We start from the raw sequence: 18,819 nt of genomic DNA, 5'->3' as shown, positions 1-18,819 counted from the left end.
TTTCCGGGGTCGACAGTGGGCGCTGCAGAGACGATGTGTGCACAGAGCGCAGCGCACGAGCGAGGGCGCAAAGTAAGATGCAGACCGTCCGCCGAAAGCCTCGCGCGGAGCGGGTGGAGAAGGTTTCCTCGGAGAGGGATCGCCAAATGCGGGCAAGGCGCGGGCGAGGCGCGTGGCCCGGACGGTGGGCGCCGGTGGCCAGCGAGTGGCCGTGCAGTTGACTGCGGACGAAGCAACGAAGAGGAGCGTGGACTGCACCGTGCGGTGGTCCTGTAAAGCGCGGCTGTACGGGCACGCCCTACGTTACGAGAGGGTCTGGAAGCGGCCGTCGGCGACGAGTGCGTCCGGGGCGCGCGGAGCGCTAGCTTCAAATCGGGCAACCCTCTCGCCTGCATCGCTGTGCTGAGCCCGCGAGCTGGGCTGCAGCTGCTGCCTGTCTGCCTGCCTGCACACCTCTCGACCGGGCCCTGTCGCTCAGGAGGAATCGGCCGACGCGACTCCCCTCCGTGTCGCCGCCTCCGCATTTGACAAAGTGCGCTACGCGCTCGCTGCCTCAGATCGAGCCAGAGCGGGTGCAGGCGGAGACTGCAGTGCCCGAGACACGCTCAGCCGAGATCAGCCAGCCCAGCAGGTGCGTTCTCCCGGCCAACCCTTCGACTCGCAGCCTCCCCGCCTAGCCCGCTGTCCCGCGGCTACACAGCCAAGAGCGCATCCGACGAGGCGGGAACACCACGCAAACTGACACAGCTACACAAACAGGCTACCAGCTAGCTCGCTGCGGCGAGTCCGCGCATGTCACCGGCCTTGACCTCTCGTCTCCCTCCCATCTTGACCGCCGCCGCGCCCGCCTTCCCAGCTGGCGCACTCGCAGGCGCAAAGTCGCCGTCTCCCGCACCTCTCCACGTTCGCGCGAGCGCACACCCAGCTCTGCGTCAGCCGCCAGCGGAGGTCGCAGGGCTTGGAATCCGCGGAGCAGAGGCAGCCGCCGCAGGAGGAGCAGAAGGACGCGGCGCAAGGGTCGGCAGCGAGGCCCTCGTCAGTCCTTCGGGCTTGACCACGCCGCTCCCCGAGTACGGCATGGCGAGCGCCGCTTCGCCCGTCGCGTCGACGTCGTCTGCGCACTTTCCTCATTCCGCCTCCCCGCCCGTGTCGCAGCACCCGCCCGCTGCGCCGTACACGCGCGAGTTCCCACCTCCGCTAGCACCTCGACATTGGACTGTGCTCAAAGAGGTCGGCGACGGCTCGTTCGGCACGGTATGGCTCGCCGACTGGCACTCGCCCCTCAACCTGCCCTCTGGCACGCAGCTGCCGGGCCCGTCGAGCCGGCCCGAGTACAAGGGGAAGCAGCTCGTGGCGATCAAGCGGATGAAGAAGGCGTTCGAAGGAGGCTGGGACGAGTGTCTGAAGCTCAAGGAGCTCAAGGTGCGTCCGCTCTGCGCTTCACAGGTCCAGGCAATCTCACAGTGCTCTTTCCTCGCAGTCCCTGCGACAAATACCCATGCATCCCAACATAATCCCGCTTTACGACGCCTTTCTCCTGCCCACAACGCGCGAGCTGTATTTCGTCTTCGAGTGCATGGAGGGCAACCTCTACCAGCTCACGAAGTCGCGCAAGGGCCGACCACTCGCCTCCGGCCTCACCGCCTCGATCTTCTACCAAATCACCGCCGGCCTGCACCACATTCACTTGCACGGCTACTTCCACCGAGATATGAAGCCCGAGAACCTTCTCATCACGACCACCGGCCTCGCCGACTACCCCTGCTCCTCTCTCTTCGCCCTTCCCGGCAGCCCACCCGAGAAGGACGTCATCGTCGTCGTCAAACTCGCCGACTTTGGCCTCGCGCGCGAGACAGCGTCGCGCCCGCCGTACACCGAATACGTCTCGACGCGGTGGTACCGCGCGCCCGAGGTCCTCCTCCGCTCGCGCGACTACTCGGTCCCCGTCGACATGTGGGCGCTCGGGACCATCCTCGTCGAGATCGTGACGCTCAAGCCGCTCTTCCCCGGCGATAGCGAGGTCGACCAGGTGTACAAGATTTGCGAGGTTCTCGGCGACCCGGGCACCGACTATGGGACGGACGAGCATGGGCGACAACGTGGCGGAGGCGTGTGGGCGCGAGGTGTCAAGATGGCGAAGGATGTCGGGTTCGCGTTTCCCAAGGTGCGTAGCAGTGCTCACACAGGCGTTTTGTCTTGCGTGTTGACGTTCCTTCGCTCGCAGGTTCCGCCACGAAACTTTGCGTCGCTGTTCGACCAGAACGTCGTACCCATTCAGCTCATCGACTGCATTGCTGACTTGCTGCGGTACGAGCCGCGGGCCCGGTTGACGACGCAGCAGTGCCTTGATCACGCCTACTTCCGCGATGTCGCGTTCCGCTTCACCCCTCGCGCACCGGCACAAACCCATGTCCAGCAGCTCCCGACCCCCGCTACCTCCCTCACCTCTACGACGTCTTACTCTTCGACACACGGCCCATCCTCCCTTTCCCTCGCCGCCAGCGCCCTGTCCTCCAGCAGCAAGCCGGCCTCTCTCGCTTCGCCCCGCAGCATCCCGCCTTCACATTCCCACGCGCCCAGCGCCGCCCCGTCTTTCAAGCTCCCCTATCCCTCCGATCCGAACGCTGTCGCCCTCCCTTCTCCCGACCACTTTGCGCAGCACCGATCGCATCGCAACTTTTCCGTCTCGTCGGGCGTGTCGGGCACGTCTGGCCTGTCCGGCTACCAGATCCACGTCCAGCCCGCCGCGGCGAGTCCGCAGCCGCATGCGTCGAACGGCGCGGCGGCAGGCCCGTCCGACCGCGCTTCCATCATGTCGCTCCCATCGCCTGCGCCAGGCACGGGGCAGTGGAACGGGCACGACGCGAGCTGGGCGAACGGTGCAGGCGGAAGCGGGCTGCACCCTGCCGCCGCGATGGGCGGTCTGGGGCGCCGCGGTTCTTTCGCGCCGTCCGTCGCCGCGTCGACGTACTACGACGGGTCCGTCTTCGAGGGCGTCGCCCCAAGTCGCGCGTCGAGCATCATGTCGTTCCCGACGGGCGCGAGCTCGACACCGCAATTCCCGTCGCTCTCGCCGCAGCAGAGCCGTGTCGACAGCCTCGCTGGCGGCGTACCTGTTGCTGGTCCGTCGAGCAGCGGCGCAGCCGAAGACGCGGCGATGGCGGGCAACCGCCCCGCTTCGCCGACGAGCTCGGTGTACTCGCAGGGGCAGTACCCCGCCGCAGCGAGCCCGGCGCTCTCGGCGCGCTCACGGTGGAGCCTCTTCTCGTCGGGCGATCCGGCCCGCGCAGGCGCGGGAGCCGCAGGCAGTGCGCCGCTCGCGTTTGCGACGACGGGCGCCAATCCGCTCAAGCGCTCGCCGTCGAACGCGAGCATGTCGAGCTTTGTCAGCGGGTCTTCGCACGCGGGCGCGGCCTCGCTCTCGAGCCTCGACCCGAAGAAGGCCAAGAAGGAGGCCGAGCGGCTTGCGCGCGAGCAGGAGAAGTCGGCGCGCGTGGCCAAAGAGCAAGCAGCGCGCGAGCGCGCACGCGCCGTCGTCAAGAAGAAGACGCAGCTCAAGGAGGCGGCCGACCCGCTGCACACCTTTGCGCAACAGGGCAAGGGCGGTGAGGGGGCGGAGGCGCTCGGCACGCAGGTCCTGTCGTCTGGCGCGTCGTTCGTCGACAAGGGCAAGGGACGTGCGCTGCCAAACGACCGCATGGTGCAGAATCGCATGCCGCAGATCATCGAGGACACGAGTCGACTGCATGTCTCGACGCCTGGCTACGATCCGTACGGTGCGAGCGGCGCAGGTCCGTCCGCCTCGGCGCCATCGCTCGCCGGGATGCGTTACAAGGCCCGCCGACGCGACGAGGACGACGACGTGCATTCGGTGTCGAGCAACGAGACAGGCCAGTCACAGCAGCACTGGCCTTTCCCGATCCAGCCGGGTCGAGGGCGGCCTTTCTCCATCTCTTCCAAGGCGACATCGGCGTCCGACCCGGAGCGAAGAGTGCGCAGCGAGGCACCGGAGATGGATCCCCTTGCTCGCGTGTCGAGCATCTCGTCTTTGCCGAATCCGCGCGGCGGCATCGCGTCGGCGGGGCTCGCCAGCGGCTCGATGCACCGCTTTCCGTCGTATGGGCACTACACGGCACCATCGACTGGCCACTCGTCGCTCGACACCAACCTCATCAGCAACATGCAGGGCCTCGCTACGACCTCGACAACAGAGCTGCACTGGCCGCACGGGCGACAAGGCGCCGAATTCCGTTCCGACTCGCGACAACGACTTACGTCGCCGCATGGCGCCGAGCGGTACAGTCCCTACGTCGTCCCGCCCTTGCGCTCGCCCGGCCCGACGCTGCCGCCCATCCAGTCGTTCGACGTCCCGCCGCAATCGACGAACCCGCTCCTGCGGCAGCACACGGCAGGCGGCGCGAGCATCGCCAGCTTCCGCTCGACGCCCGCGACGATGCCTTCGTACTTTGTGCAGCAGCCGAGCGGCGTCGACGCAGGCAAGGGCGGGGAGGCCGTGAGCGGGACGACCTACCTCCTGCCGTACCTGCCCGCGATGGACGCCGACCCGCCCGAATCGGGGATGAGCCCTGTGTCGGCGACATTTCCCTACCCTAGCCCATCTCTGAGCGCAACCGGTGCGGCAGAACATACGCCACATCAGTACACGCCCGGGTAGTCCCTCGCCGGGCCTTCCGGCTTTCCTCTCCTTCCACTCTTTTTCCTACAATTTCGCCCTTCATGCATCTATGCGCCTACTGGCTGCACGGTCGTTTCTATTTTGCCCGTAGTTCTCGCTCTTCCCTATCTCGCTTCCGTGTCCTTTGTTGCATTCCCTTCATACCGCTCGTTTCTCCCCCGCTGCATCCTCGTACTCGTTCCGCCGCTTCGTTAATCTATTCCCTTTACACACGCGAGACTGGCCGTGGCAAATCCTGTGGGCCAGACTCCGCGAGCACCGCCTCCTCGAAGGTTGACCTCTCCCGCAAGCCCTCCTCGCTCTGCAATCAACTCGCCGTACGATGAAGCTCAAGGAGCTCGAGGCAGGTGTGTATTCTGCATTCTGTGCCCGTCTCTGAGTCCGCTAACTCGCTGTGTCGTTTTGCAGAGCTGCAACTGCTCAAAGGCTTTGGTGCGTGATCCTCGCTCAACGGCGGCGTGTGAAGCGGCGCAGATCGGCCGGATGCCATGCTGACGGCTCGTTCTGTGCACAGCCGAACCCAAGCGCGAGCTCGAGCAATACGTGACTTCTGCACACCTCGCCTCGCGCATGATCTTCACCGCCGCGACCCAGTTCGACGACATTGACGAGAAGAGCGTGCTCGACCTCGGTTGCGGCTGCGCTATCCTGAGCATTGCGAGCGTCATGATGGGCGCAGAGTGTGTCCTTTTCCCTCGAGGAACTCCCGCTCCCCTGGGCTAACCTCGCTTTGCTCACGCAGTTCCGTTCAGAGCGTGGATGTGGACCCTGAAGCACTCGAGATTGCACGCGAGAACGTTGCGAGCGTCGAGATGGAAGAGCATATCGACTTCTTGCACGCTGAGATCGCTCCGGTTGGCTCAGCACCGTCGAACGAGGGCATCCCTGTGCTGGATCCGAAGGCATTGGGCCGGACGTTTGACACAGTTGTCATGAAGTGCGTCTCGTGCATGGTCGAGGTATCTGGACGAACCTGACCTGATTTGTGCACGCAGCCCACCATTCGGGTCATGGAGGAAAGGCATCGACATGGTCTTTCTTGAGGTGGCGTGCCAGGTGTGGCCCCACCGTGACGTCCGTCTTGAGACCTTCGTGCTCACCCCCTTGTGCTTTCAGCTCGCCGACACGGCCGTCTATTCGCTCAACAAGACGAGCACGCGCGACTTTATCGAGCGCAAAGCCAAGTCGTTCGGCTTCCAGGGGACGGTCATCGCTCAAATGAGGGTACGTGGCGTCGTCGCCTAATTTCTACAGCGATTTGATTTGATTGTTCAACCCCAGTATGACCTGCCCAAGACGATGGCGTTCCACAAGCAGAAGAGCGTGGACATGTGCGTTTCGCTCTACCTGCCCCAGGCTCGGCCTATCGCTCATGCAATTTGCCTCTGCAGCGAGGTTGATATGTGGCGGTTCGAGAAGGTTGCCAAGTAGACATTGCTCGTGCTCCGTACAGGCTCTCTGTCCCTGTTGTCATTCTTACGCAATGCTTTTTCCCGTTCTCCACTGGTTTCGGCTGCACTTGTCTCGATTGAATTTGAGACCCTTCGAGGTCTACTCCTTCGCAAGCCATCGCCGCGCAAAGTCCGCCGCGCTGCTCACCTCGCTCTCGTTCTCCTCGTTCTCCTCGTTCTCCTCCTCCTTCGTCCCCCTTGTCATCCGCCTCTGCCCTTTGACGCCCGCCTTCCGCCTCGCCACAGCGCCTTTGCGTGTCCGAGCGTTGTTCAGCCCCCAACTTTCCACCGCGCGTTCGAGCACACCCTCCGCGCGGACAAGCGCGTCGTACGCGCCCCGTTCGCGCGCAACGAGGAGCGCGTGCTTCCGCCCGCCGGGGAGGAGCGAAGCGGGGAGTGTGCGGGCTTTGCGCGCGGCGGCGGGGAGGGGCGAAAGGGCGGAGGAAGTAGACGCAGGCGCGAGGGAGGAGTAGCGCCGGTTGAGCGGGGCGCGCGGGCGGACGGGCGAGGAGACTGCGCGCGGGGTTGGGGAAGAGGGATGCATGGTGGAGGTGAGGGAGGAGCGGCGCAGAGGGGACGACGGGTCGAGGGCAGAAGGGCGGGAAGATGAGGGTGGGCGAAGGTGCTTCGAGTGGAGGAGCTTGAGGACGAGATAGTGCAGCCACTGCAGCGCCAATTTCAGTCGCAGAGTCAGTCCCGTATAACCAGGTCGAGCGACACGGTCACTCCGCGAGTGGGCAAAACGCACCAGCACATTCGTCCTGCGGTGCTCGCCCTCCCACTCGCCCCCCTCGCGCTGGACGAGCGCACGCATGAGGCGGTACACGTCGAACTGATAGTCGCCCTCGCCCTCGAACAGCTCTTCGGCCTCGAACGGGTCGAAGAGAACTCGCTTCTGCGCGCGGGACGAGCCAGTCGCGGTGGCAGCGACGGTGCAGCGCGAAAGGGTGAAGTCAATCAGGGTCGCGCGGATGCCTGAAGCGGCTGGGTCGGAGAGCGAGTCGAGCGACATTGCTGAGGAGGGCGAGCCGGTGAGCGAAAGGGTTGAGAGGCGCGCTTCAAGGGGCGAGGTCGAGGCGGCAGTGGGAGCGAGGAGGATGTTGCCCCAGTGCAAGTCGCGGTGCTGCGCGGCGCCAATAGCACACAGCGTCAGATTACGGCCGTCGAGCTGAATCAGACGCGAAGGATCGGGCCGCTCACCTCGAACCCGCAGTGCTCCTCGGCCCGCGCAATCGCGTCCACAACCTGGGCCAAGACGCTCGCCGCTTCGACCCACGTGCGCAGCTTGTATGTCTCGAGCTCAGACCCGGCGTTCTCGAGCAGCAGGAGCGCGTAGTGCTGCGTCGAGGGGAGAACGTCTGCTCGTAGGGAGGTCAGCGTCGGCGTAAGAACTCGCACGAGTGAGGGTCGGCAACGTGCGTGGTCGGATTTGCTCATCGCTCGGCGGGTATTGTGCGTGCTTGAAGTCGTCCCACGCCTCAAGGAGCTCAGCCGGGTACGAGCCCTGCACGATGAAAGCACTGCGCGCGTTCTCTACACCACATCAGCTGCCCGCTTCATTAGCGTGGTGGCGGATATCGGACGATTGCGCGCACCCCTTGAACCGAACAAAGCCTTCGACGCCTCCTTCATCGCCCCCCATCGCCCGACTAACCTCAATCTCCCGCCTCACTGCCTCGCACTCGCTCATGAACGGCATCGCCTCCGTCTCTTGCGCCCGTGCTCCCGCATCATCACTGAGAGGGTCTGCGATCGGGATGACCTTGACGACGAGCTCGTCGCCTTCTGCGTCGGTCGTGGCAAACACCTCGGAGTAGGATGCTTCGCCAATCTTTCGCCACGCGGCACCGGTCGCCGAAGCGTGGGGGAACGCGCAGGGCTGGGCGAAAGGGAGGGGAGGGGCGGAGAAGAGCGAGGCGAAGGGGAGGGCGGCGGGGCGGAGGAGGTGCGGCAGAAGAGGGGCGAACGAGGGCGGGAGAGCGTGGGGACAGCCGCGGCTATGGCGGGAGACGAGCGGGTCCGCCGTCGAGGGTACAGGTGCACGAGGAGGTGCCTTGACGACCTCGACTTCGTCTGTGTCGGAGGCGGAAGAAGCGAGCTCGTCGGCGAAAGAAGGGGTCGGGCGGTCCTCGACGAGAAGCGACGAGTCCTGCGCGTCGTCATCGTCGTCCGAGACGATTATCGGCGCCTTGACGCGCCGTTGGCGAGACGCAGGCGACGTACCACTGCCCCGCGCCACCGCTCTCGCCCGCCAGACGGGCTTCGCAACGACGGCCTCGTCCGACTCGCTCGATTCTGCCGAGGACGAGGACGAGTCGACGACGATGGGCGGTCGCGCGACGCTCTTGCGCGAGCCATACGTGCGAGCGGGCGCACATGTGCGCGGCCGCGGCTTGGGCTTGAGCGGGCTGCGGTCGACCTCGTGGTCGTCGTCGTCGTCGTCCGACTCGCTCAGCTCGACGGCTTTGCCCTTCCCTGCGACCTTGCGCGCCGCGCTGCCCTTGACAGCGCTCTTGCTTGTCCGCGCAGGAGGAGCCGTGTTCTCCTTCTGCGCTGCTGTGCGCGCGCGAACGGGTTGAGAAGGCCGGCGAGCGGTGAGTGACGGGCGAGGTTGTGCGGTCTTGTCGAGGACGATCTCGAAGGACGGTCGACTAGGTCGTGCTCGTGGTTTGGGCGGGTTCGGACGGGCGGAAGCGGGTGCTGCTGCGTCCGAGTCGCTGTCGGACGAGGACGACGAAGACGAGGAGGCGACGTTGCGGGCGGGGGCAGCCGAGGGCGGCGAGTCCCAGTGCCCTAGGTCTGTCCTGCGGTTGATGACGTTGGTCTTGCGCTTGCCGTACGAGCGGAACGCCTGCGTGTGCCCGCCGAGCGCCATGTTGATCGAACGAGGCGAAGTTGGCGAGGGTGCTGCCTGGAGGACAGGCGGATAGCAGTGGGAGGCACAGAGTCTTGTAGCAGTGGTACAAGCAACCGCACAACTCCAGGCGAGTGCGAGAGAGCGGGTCGCGGACTGTCAGCGGAGAGTAACCGCGAGCAGTTGTATTCCGGTTTCAGTCGGATACATTTGCCCCCCATTTGCTTCTCATCTGCCTCGTCGGTGCTCGCCTCTCTCTCGCACACGCCACGATGAGCTTCCCGCGGACACTGGCACGGCTACACGCACCGGCACGCGCAGTCCGTGCCGCCTCGACCGCCGCACAGCCCTCTCCCGCCGCCGCAGCTCCCCCTCCTCCGCCTCGACCGCAACAACCCGCTCCCTCTCCGTGAGCCCGCGCAACCCCGTCGAGAGCTGCGGGAAAAGTCACACTGACACGCTCGCTGCCAGGTCTACCTCGTCCGCCCCCGCCTCGACCTCGAGCGCACCCACTCCCGCCCCGTCCTCCTCCTCCTCTCCGCTCTCTACGCCCGCCGCCTCCGACCCTTCGCCCGTCTTTGGGCGCCACGTCCCGCTCCCGCCGACCCACGGTGTGCACGTCGCGACGCTGCACCTGCGCTCGTACACCGACTCGGTGCCGGACCTCCAGTTCTTCACGTCGTTTGCGCTGCGCGCCGCCCGCGCGCTCGGCCTCCCGACGAGCGGCGCCGTCGCGCTCCCGACGCGCACGAGCCTGTACACGGTCCCGCGGAGCCCGTTCGCGCACAAGAAGAGCCAGCAGAACTTTTGGCGCAAGGAGCACAAGCGCGCCATCAAGGTGTTTGACGGCACCGAGCACGTCGTCCAGGCGTGGCTCGCCTACCTCCGCAAGGAGGCCCTCGGCGGCGTCGGCATGAAGGCCCAGGTGTTTACCTACCGCGAGGTCGGGTGGGGCAAGGACCTCGTCTCGGCGCGCGAGGCAGAGGAGCAGCAGCTCGCCGCCGCGGGTGCGGTTGCGGGGGGCGCGGGCAGCGACGCCGACGGCGCCGAGCCGGGCGCGGCAGAGGTCGAGCGCCTCGCGCGCGAGCTCGAGGAGGAGCTCAAGGCCGGCATCGAGGACGCCGAGCGGGCAGAGTCGAGCGCGGCGCTCGAGGCGGCGGCAGGACAGGCGGGGCAGGGCGGCGAGGGCCCTGTTGTCGAGGCGGCGAAGGAGCTGAAGGAGGTCGAGGCGAGCGAGGGGACGGCACAGCCGCAGGAGGTGCCGGTCAAGGGCGAGCAGAAGCAGTAGCCAGATGTCGTTCCGCAACCTCGTCGCATTCCGCAGGACAGGGTCGAGACTTTTGAGTTCTTGTTAGGGGCCTGCAGCGTTGGCAGAGTGTTCGTTCTCGGGAAAAGAGGAGTCGCCGTACCGTTCATCGCCTCGAGGTGCGCTCGTTCGGACAAGGCTTCTGCTCGCTTTGATCTCTCCAGCCGCTCGCGCTGTCAGGCTGTGCAGAAAGTAGCAGACAGCTCAGAAACTCCTCCCGGGCCACATTGTCGCTGCCTCGCCGTGCCCGCCGTGCTGCGCTCGATCAGCCTCCTCTCCCCACTTGGCGGCACTTTGCCCTCGCGCGTGCTCCTCGCGCTCTGAGCCCACGATGAGCCTCCGCAAGCACCAGACCCGCGCATACTGGCGAGATCCCACCAAGGAGGTGCGCCCTCTCTCTCGCTGTCCTTCTCCCCGTCGAGTCGGGCTGATGACGGACCCTCGGGGCCCGCTCTCGCGCGAGCAGGACCTCTTTCGTGAAGCGTTCGGCCTCCCCGATGACGAGCAGCCGCTGGGCGAGGTCCACGCCATGCTCGCCATGTCGGGCGAGGACGAGGCCTACGTCCGTCCCGCTCTCTCTCCTCCTCAGCGAACACCTCGGCACCCAGACCTGACCCTCGCATTCCCTCTGCTCGTGCGCACAGTCCGGCAAGCTCTACCTCTCGACGTCCTTCCTCACCTTCACCTCGCTCGACCGCCGCTCCTGCCGCCTCACCCTCCCGCTCGCGACCATCCGCCGCGTAGAGAAGCTCGCACCGGGACAAGACGGCACCGCCGTCGGCGCTTTCGCCCTCGCCCTCACGCTCTTCCATGGCCTGCGCATTGTGCGCTCTTTCCTTGCGACACCGTGAAGCACGGGCAGGCCTGACGAGAACGAAATACTCTCGCACATGCACGCAGATCCTCCAACTCAACTCTCTCCGCCCGACGAACGACGCCTTCTGCGCCAACCTGCGCATCCGCCTCAAGGCTTCTCTGCCGCTCATGAAGGCGCTCAAGCCCTTTGCCAACACGTTCTTCTCCGAGCACTTTCTCGCACCCGAGCGCGACGGCGCAGCAGCGGGCGACGACGAGGGCAGGACGAAGAAGAAGAAGGACGACGAGGCCGTCGGCGAGCTCATCTCGTTTGGCGACGAGAAGGACAAGGGCAAGGGGAGGGAGGTCGACGCCGAAGAGCCGTGGACGACCGAGTGGGGCACCGAGAGCGGGTTCCACATCGGCCTGTGCGTCTGCATGCCGAGATGCTTCGCCTGTCCCGAGCTCTGCACTCGTACTGACGATCGTCCTGCCGTATGCCTTGCACAGTGGCATGACTTTCAAATTCCCGGGCGACCCGCGCAAGCTCCGCGAGCGCAGTAAGATGAAGCTGTGGAAATCGTTCCTCATGCGTGCGCTGCATCTCGTCCTCTCAGTCCTCCCCTCAGCTGACCGCATCTTGCTTGCACAGAATACGGCCGCAACCTCACCCTGATCCGGTACCCCTCGTTCACGCGCCTCGTCCTCGTCGGCCTCCCGAACCGCCTCCGCGGCGAGATCTGGGAGCTCACGTGCGGGAGCATGTTCCTCCGGCTGCACAACCCGGGCGTGTATGCGCAGATCCTGAGGGACCACGAGGGGAGGAGGAGCGCGAGTACGGACGACATCGAGAAGGACTTGCACCGGTCGTGAGTCGCCGCGCCGCTCTCACCTGCTTCGAGTCTGCTCTGCGGACTAGAGATATTGATGTATACGACGTGCCTCGCGACAGACTACCGGAGTACCCGGCGTACCAGGACACGAAGGGGATCGACACGATGCGACGAGTCTTGACGGCTTACGCATGGAGCAACCCGGCGCTCGGCTACTGCCAGGTGAGTCCCATCTGATTTCGCACAATGCTGTCGATTCACTGTGGACTGTCCACAGGCCATGAACCTGGTCGCAGCGTCGTTCCTCATCTACATGTCGGAAGAGCAGTGCTTCTGGTGCCTGACGGTGCTGTGCGACCGTCTGCTCCCCGGTTACTACAGGTCCGCTCGTCCATCACTCACAACCGAACTCTCCCTGACCCGCCTGCGTGCTCGCAGCCCGTCCATGTACGGCACCGTGCTCGACCAGCGCGTCTTTGAGCACCTTGTGCAGCGTTGCCTCCCGTTCCTGCACGAGCACTTTGTGCGCGCCGACATCCAGCTCTCGGTCGCCAGTCTGCCGTGGTTCCTCTCGCTCTACATCTCGAGCATGCCCATGGTCTTTGCCTTCCGGTCCGTCCGCTCGCCGACCTCCCTTGCATGAGGGTCCCGATCTGACGCAGTGCGAGCGCAGGATCATCGATTGCTTCTTCCTCATGGGCCCGAAGGTCCTCTTCCAGGTCGGCCTGGCCATTCTAAAGCTCAACGGGCCTGAGCTGCTGGAAACGACCGATGACGGCGCGTTCATCAAGTGCGTCGGGTTGGGGCACTTTCTACTTCACGCATGCGATGCTGACTCGTTGCGCCATAACAGCGTCCTGAAGGCCTACTTTGCCACGCTCGGCGACTCGGCCTACCCGAGCTCGCACGACCCGAAGCAGCGCCAGATCACCAAGTTCCAGGAGCTCTGTGCGTCTGTCCGTCTGCCTTGCCCGACGCTGAGCTGATGGCGCGCGTGCAGTTGTGGTCGCCTTCCGCGAGTTTTCCATCATCACCGACGACACGATCGCGTCGGAGCGCAAGCGGTTCCGCGCCGAGGTTCTCGTCTCGATCGAGACGTTTGCCAAGCGCACCGCAATCCGCAACCTCGCCTCGACGGGGCGACTCGACAAGACGCAACTCGGCCTCGCGTACGACCACTTCCAGCTCGCGGTCCTGCGCATGCGCGACCTCGAGCGGGAGCAAGCGCTCAAGACCGGCGCGAGCGCCAACGGCGGCGGGTCGCGCAGCCGCGCCGGGTCGACCGCCTCGCCGCGCGCGTCGCCCAACTCGCAGACGCCCGTCTCGCCGTCGCTCCTCGGCGATGATCACGCTCGGCCGCCCAAGGAGGAGACGCGGCCCGAGGACCGGATCGACCGGAACGCGTTTGGCGGGTTCCTCGCCGATGTGGCGACGTGGGCGCGCGACGAGAAGATTGTGCGCAACGGCCTGCTCGAGCACGTCGAGCGCAAGGCGGTCGACCACAAGCTTGTCGACAAGGTGTTTGCAAAGTGGGACCGAGAGGGCAAGGGGTCGGTGTCGTTCCAGGTGCGTGCAGACTCCCTTGCTGCTCTCTGTGTCTGCTATGTTCTGCAGCTTGAGCTTACGTGTGATTGCGGCGCAGGACATCGTGTACGGTCTCGACGGCGTGCTCTTCAACGATCTCATGCAGAACGTCGCCTGGCTGTTCAGCATCTACGACTCGGACGGCGACGGCTACTTGAGTAAGGACGAGATTCTGCAGGTCTCGGAGGCGCTCCTCGTGCGTTAATCTCGTCGCCTGTGCTTCTTGCTCTGCGCTGACTCGCGAGGCCTTCGCGCAGTACATCTTCCGCAACGAGCCGGGTGATCGCTACCTCGGCAGTGTCTCCAACCTCATCCAGAACCTCTTCGAATTTGCCGAGAGCACCAAGCCGGACCCGAACACCGTCCCCCCCTCCGCCAATGCAGCCCCTCCTCCCGCCGCTTCGGCCGAACTTGACGACCAAGACCGCCCCTTCCTCTCCCTCGCCACTTTCCGCATGTGCATTCTCGCCGACGCCCTCCTCGAAGACTTTTTCGACTCGGACCTGACGGCGAGCTGGCGCCTCGAGGTGCTCGTGCCCGAAGAAAAGCCGAAACCGCAGACCATTGCCGGCGGGTGGTGGAGCGGAATCGTCAACGCCGTCGTCACGGACGAGAACAAGGAGCGCTTCAACCGCCTCGCGGACGAGGTTGGCAAGCGCCTCGACATTCAGACCGTCGAGCAGCGTGAGTCTCATTACTTCCTCGCACGTTCGGCATTCGGATCTGACCGTTTACTCGAATCTCAGGTCCGAGCATCGGCAAGCTCGACGCTGCAGCCGCCGCCATCGAGCCCACCGCGCGCGACTCGCTCTTCTCGACGTCGACAAACCGGAACAAGCCGACCAGCGCGGCCGCCCGGCGCGCGAGCGAGACGCCGTCGAACCCGCTGTCGGCCGCCGCGATGCGCATGCCCGCATACCCGTCTGCGCCGCCACCAGCAGACATGGGCGACAACCCGTGGGCAGATGCGCAGTCGCCGCACGCTGGCGCGGCAGGAGACGGGGCAGCAGGAGGGGTGCACGACATTGATGTGCAGGCGCTTGCGCAGCAGGCGATGCAGCGACCGCAGTTCGCAGTCGACGTCGCTGCGCCCGAGGGCGAGGGCGAGGGGGACGAGCCGTATGGCGGTGAGGCGGACGATGGCCTGCTTGGACAGGTCGACGCGATGCTGCAGGCGGACGAGGCAGCGGGACAGCCGCAACCGCAGTAGCGGCGATGGGGTGCGTTCTCGCACTCGCTTGGACCGCCGTGCGCAGGGATCGCTGACGTTGCTCGTGTGCCTGCAGATCTGTAGACCGAGGGAGGCGAGAGGAGAAGACGGACACTTTTCGGACCTTCCGGCGATTAAGCTTTCGCCTGCTGCTCTGCCTGCTTCTAGAGTGGTGCTCAAAGGCTAGAGCGAGATGCTGCTGGCGGGACTTGAACGCATGCGAGCAGCAGCAGAGATGGCGACCCGGAGAGGAGCGGCCGCCTTCCGCTTCTTCCCACGTTCCCATCGCTCGATCGTGTGTTTCGGTCTGGCCCTCGCTTGCACTCGTACCTTGCTGTGCGGACTCCGCAAGCCTTGGTCCTCCCACGCATCACGACGGTCTCCCGCTTGCTTTGTCTCTTTTGCTGTCGTCGACACTGAGCCAGCTGGCCCGCTACGAGTGCTCGCTGTCGATCTTGCGAGGGCTCTTGTTATCTGGCTGTGAGCTCCTGTCGTCCCCGCAGTGGTCCCCCGTGGCGTCTACAGAGGACCGCCCTTGTCCTCCTCATCTCGGTCGCTGTCTCCGTCGGCTGATACCCTCGCATGCCGTGCTGCAGCTTCCCTTCGCTGTGCGCGAGGCTCTAACCGTCGAGGAGCGCCATGTCGGGCCATTCGCAGCCGTCACGGCAGCGTCCGCCCTCTGTGGTGGGCCGCCCGCCTTCGCCTGGTCCGCTGGCGCGATCCTTTGGGTACGCGTCGCCTGCCCAGACGGCCTGGACGGCGCCACGAACCGTCTACTCCCATCTGGGAGGGTCGAGTGGAACCCCTGTGACTCGGGGCGTCGCTGTCGACGAGTTCGGGCGCCGCCTCAGCTGGTATTCCCAACCCGTCTTGCACGACCAGCAATTCGAGCTCTATCAACAGCAATCCCACGAGCGCCACCATCGCCCGGTGCTCCCGCCGATCCAGACGACATCGCTCGAACGCCCGCAAGGGGTCCATGCGCGCCTTCCGTCCCTCTTCCACTCTTCCGCGCCGGGTCTGCCTCCGTCCAGCTATCCGCACCCGAGTCGCTCGAGTCTGCAGCCACCGCCACTGCCGCGCAGGTACAGCAGTGGCACGACGATGCAGCACTCGCCGGCACCGGGCCGGCGTCGCTCGACCGTACGTTCGCCACCCTTCTCGACCCTCAGGTTGACATTCGCTGACATCGATGACTGAACGCGTCTCTTCCTCTTGCCTACCCGCCATGCGTCGTCTTCGCCGCATCAAACAGGATCACGGCGTTCACCACCATCAGCCACCGCAGCAGCATCACTCGCCTCCCGCGCTCAGCGGCCTTCCCACCGTCACGGTCGATGGCGGCCGACGCCCCAAGACGCCGCCCGACTGCTGCGCCGTCTGCGGCGTGACCGAGACGCCCGAGTGGCGCAAAGGTCCCGCCGGTAATCGCTCACTGTGTAACGGCTGCGGGCTCGTCGGCGCGAAGCGCGCCAAGGAGAGGGAGCATGTCGGCGTGCCGCCGCCGACTGGCTTCGAGGAGATTGAGCGCGAGCTCGAGGGCATCGGGATCGAGCGCTTCAAGGTGAGCTTTCGAGTGCGGGAGTCGGGGCAGTGAGAAGAAGGTGACCTCTCGAGACGACTTTGCCTCGCAGCCGCCGTCGGGCCACTACAACCTGCCGCGCGGGACGCAGCAGCGGATCCGCGACACTCAGGCGCGCACGAGGGCTCCCGGCAGTTCCACGTCGTCGACGCAAAAGACGGGCAGGCCGCCCTCGCGGTCGACCAAAGGCGAGAAGGACGCAGCAGGCGCACTCGTCGGTCTGCGCCGTGGTGCGTCGCAGCTTCTGCTTTCCATCGAGCCGCTCTCTGACAGAACAAGAATGGCCCGCAGCATCCGTCAGTGCGGGCACCGCATCGCAGTACGCTTCCGCCATGGCGCCACGCTCTCCGCCGTCCTCGACTCGTGGTCGTCGCTCTGGCTCGCTTGTCGGCGAAGCAGGTTCAAGCCGTCCTCATTACAAGCTGCCGGCGCTCCCGCCCAGCTCGGCATACATGAGTCCGCCCGGCGGTCTCGGATCGTCGTCGCCTTTCTCGCATGGACATCTGCCGACTCCGTCCTCGTCGACGTCTGGACTGTCGGCACGCCCGCCGTCGCCTCTCCGCGCTGCTTCTCCCGTGCTGGCAATGCCTTCGCCAATCCGCATCTCGCCGCTCACGTCCGCGCGCCCCGCGACGCCTCTCTCGTCCTCGACCATCCGCACCTTCGGCGCGCCGCGCGCCCCCTCGCCCTCGCCAAGCACGCGCCCAATGTCGGCGCTCACGGCGTCGACGAACCGGATGAGCATCGCGCACCTGACGTCGCCGACGCAGCGCGCGCCGACGCCGCCGCGCTTCGAGGTGCAGCGCGAGGCGCCCGCGGTGAGCCTCGCGACGCCGACGAGCGCGCTTAGGCGCCGCAGCTCGAGCATTGCGGGAGTGCCGTGCCCGAGGCCTCCTACCGCTACGGTGATGGCGACGGCGCAAGACAAGCCGCCGATGGTCGAACGCACGACCGCGTGATCCCTTTTCTCTCCGAACCCTCGTCTGCCTCTTCGATTCTGCACGACCTCGCACAGCCTGTACCCCTACGAGTCGATGTCCATCCTGTAGCAATCTCCTTCGCATATAGATACCGCCATCTCGGCACCGCTCTCACCCGTAGATACCCTCTCCCGTTCCGCACCTTGACGACCGCGAACATAGAACTGCTGACGAACGACATGCACATGCACTCACGACAGTACCCTCTCTTTATCTGGACGTGCATGAGGCGAGCCCTTCGATGCGTGAATATGCGAGTTGCGAATGATTTCCTGCGTGCCCTAGTCCCACCCCAGCCTAGACGCCCTTCTCCCGACGGTACTGCTCGAGCTGCTCGATGCTGATCATTTTGAGTCCCCACTCGCGCGCAAACGCAAAGCAGTCGTCCCGCCGCGCCATGTCGCCGTTGGGGTCGTCGGGCTTGACGAGCTCGCAGATGACGCCGGCTTCGGGGAGGCCGGCGAGGCGGCACAGGTCTGTGTGAGTCCGCCTTGCTAGTCAGCACTAGTCCGCTCGGAGTGCCGGCCACCGGAAGGCGCGAGAGAACGTGGACGCACCGACTGAAGCCTCCGTGTGCCCTCGCCGCACAAGCACGCCGCCGTCGACCGCTCGCAGCGGGACGAGGTGTCCCGGGCGCGTAAAGTCCTCCGCCTTTGTCGCCTGGTCTGCGAGCTTGCGTGCTGTCAATGCGCGATCGTGCGCCGAGATGCCCGTCGTGGTCCCTGTTCCGTACGGAGCGGGTCAGTCTGGAAGAGTGAGCGATGGAGGGGAAGGGCGGGGCGCACCGTGCTTGTAGTCGCAGGTGACGGTGTAGGCTGTGCGGTGCTTCTCCTTGTTGTCGTCGACCATCATCTTGATGTCGAGGTCGGCGAGTCGTTGTGCCGGGAGGCAGATGCAGATGTAGCCGCTGTGTCGGCGCTCAGCGAGTCAGCCCCAGCCCGTTCGCGCGACGTGGACGGGACGCACGACGAGTGGCGGATGAGCCAGGCCATCTGCTGCTGCGAGATCTGGTCGGCGGCAATGATGAGGTCGCCCTCGTTCTCGCGGTCCATGTCGTCGACGACGACGACAAACTCGCCCCTGCGGATGCTCTCGATCGCGTCCTCGACCGAGTCGAGCTCGACGCGCTCGCCCTGCGCCGTCGTTGCGCGCGTCTGGACGGGCACGCCCCGCGTTGATGAGGATGCCGCGGCGGAGGACGACGAGGCAGCGGGAGCGGCGGCGAAAGCTGCGCCGGACGCGGCTGCGACTGCTGCACCTGAAGCTGCCGAGGCCATCTCTGCTCGGTTCGTGCGCACGCTGCGGTGGGCGTCGAGAGCGACGATAGCCGGACTTTGGGCGTCCCCGGCTCTCTGCTGACAAGTTGGCCCGCTTGCCTTTTCCATCGCTTCGTCCACCTCACATCAGCAGAGGAGTCTGGCCTACTTAGCAGGCAATGCTAGCACATCCATCAGCGGGACGGATCGTGTCAGCTTCCGACCGCGCTTCTGCATGTCCCTCATCGCCTCGCTTCCTCATCGGGACCGCA

The 18,819-nt window shown here is 65.7% G+C and overlaps 7 protein-coding genes across 7 annotated transcripts; 5 read left to right on the top strand and 2 right to left on the bottom strand.

Annotated features, from left to right (window-relative positions):
* Window positions 1-792: 792 nt before the first annotated feature.
* JCM10292_001535 (serine/threonine-protein kinase) lies at window positions 793-4,675 on the top strand (the record flags this gene model as incomplete). Its single annotated transcript, XM_076649353.1, has 3 exons — window positions 793-1,422; window positions 1,481-2,164; window positions 2,225-4,675. 3 exons carry the CDS (start codon window positions 793-795, stop codon window positions 4,673-4,675), a joined length of 3,765 nt encoding a protein of 1,254 aa, XP_076505152.1.
* Window positions 4,676-5,018: 343 nt separating this feature from the next.
* JCM10292_001534 (METTL5 family protein) lies at window positions 5,019-6,127 on the top strand (the record flags this gene model as incomplete). Its single annotated transcript, XM_076649352.1, has 8 exons — window positions 5,019-5,043; window positions 5,105-5,128; window positions 5,211-5,376; window positions 5,439-5,633; window positions 5,692-5,752; window positions 5,813-5,920; window positions 5,978-6,027; window positions 6,088-6,127. The coding sequence occupies 8 exons, from the start codon at window positions 5,019-5,021 to the stop codon at window positions 6,125-6,127; spliced, it is 669 nt and encodes a 222-aa protein (XP_076505151.1).
* A 120-nt stretch (window positions 6,128-6,247) lies between these two features.
* Window positions 6,248-9,022, bottom strand: JCM10292_001533 (uncharacterized protein; the record flags this gene model as incomplete). The annotated part of the gene is made up of 5 exons (XM_076649351.1): window positions 6,248-6,811; window positions 6,896-7,270; window positions 7,348-7,505; window positions 7,567-7,667; window positions 7,743-9,022. 5 exons carry the CDS (start codon window positions 9,020-9,022, stop codon window positions 6,248-6,250), a joined length of 2,478 nt encoding a protein of 825 aa, XP_076505150.1.
* Window positions 9,023-9,273: 251 nt separating this feature from the next.
* On the top strand, window positions 9,274-10,289 carry RSM10 (mitochondrial 37S ribosomal protein uS10m RSM10; the record flags this gene model as incomplete). Its single annotated transcript, XM_076649350.1, has 2 exons — window positions 9,274-9,410; window positions 9,473-10,289. 2 exons carry the CDS (start codon window positions 9,274-9,276, stop codon window positions 10,287-10,289), a joined length of 954 nt encoding a protein of 317 aa, XP_076505149.1.
* A 349-nt stretch (window positions 10,290-10,638) lies between these two features.
* JCM10292_001531 (uncharacterized protein) lies at window positions 10,639-14,729 on the top strand (the record flags this gene model as incomplete). Its single annotated transcript, XM_076649349.1, has 15 exons — window positions 10,639-10,692; window positions 10,774-10,869; window positions 10,952-11,131; window positions 11,208-11,530; window positions 11,613-11,695; window positions 11,755-11,971; window positions 12,055-12,157; window positions 12,213-12,316; window positions 12,374-12,547; window positions 12,609-12,725; window positions 12,789-12,883; window positions 12,936-13,501; window positions 13,578-13,715; window positions 13,777-14,203; window positions 14,266-14,729. The coding sequence occupies 15 exons, from the start codon at window positions 10,639-10,641 to the stop codon at window positions 14,727-14,729; spliced, it is 3,141 nt and encodes a 1,046-aa protein (XP_076505148.1).
* Window positions 14,730-15,957: 1,228 nt separating this feature from the next.
* JCM10292_001530 (uncharacterized protein) lies at window positions 15,958-17,270 on the top strand (the record flags this gene model as incomplete). The annotated part of the gene is made up of 3 exons (XM_076649348.1): window positions 15,958-16,293; window positions 16,364-16,541; window positions 16,603-17,270. The coding sequence occupies 3 exons, from the start codon at window positions 15,958-15,960 to the stop codon at window positions 17,268-17,270; spliced, it is 1,182 nt and encodes a 393-aa protein (XP_076505147.1).
* Window positions 17,271-17,588: 318 nt separating this feature from the next.
* Window positions 17,589-18,568, bottom strand: RIB3 (3,4-dihydroxy-2-butanone-4-phosphate synthase RIB3; the record flags this gene model as incomplete). Its single annotated transcript, XM_076649347.1, has 4 exons — window positions 17,589-17,767; window positions 17,849-18,013; window positions 18,077-18,198; window positions 18,258-18,568. 4 exons carry the CDS (start codon window positions 18,566-18,568, stop codon window positions 17,589-17,591), a joined length of 777 nt encoding a protein of 258 aa, XP_076505146.1.
* Between the last annotated feature and the right edge of the window lie 251 nt (window positions 18,569-18,819).

This window comes from Rhodotorula paludigena (assembly GCF_050403205.1).
Source record: "Rhodotorula paludigena JCM10292 DNA, Rt_paludigena_JCM10292v1_ctg23, whole genome shotgun sequence".
NCBI classification, from domain to species: Eukaryota; Fungi; Basidiomycota; class Microbotryomycetes; order Sporidiobolales; family Sporidiobolaceae; genus Rhodotorula; species Rhodotorula paludigena.
Note: the sequence above shows the minus strand (reverse complement) of the source record. Positions and strands in the feature narration are given on the sequence as shown.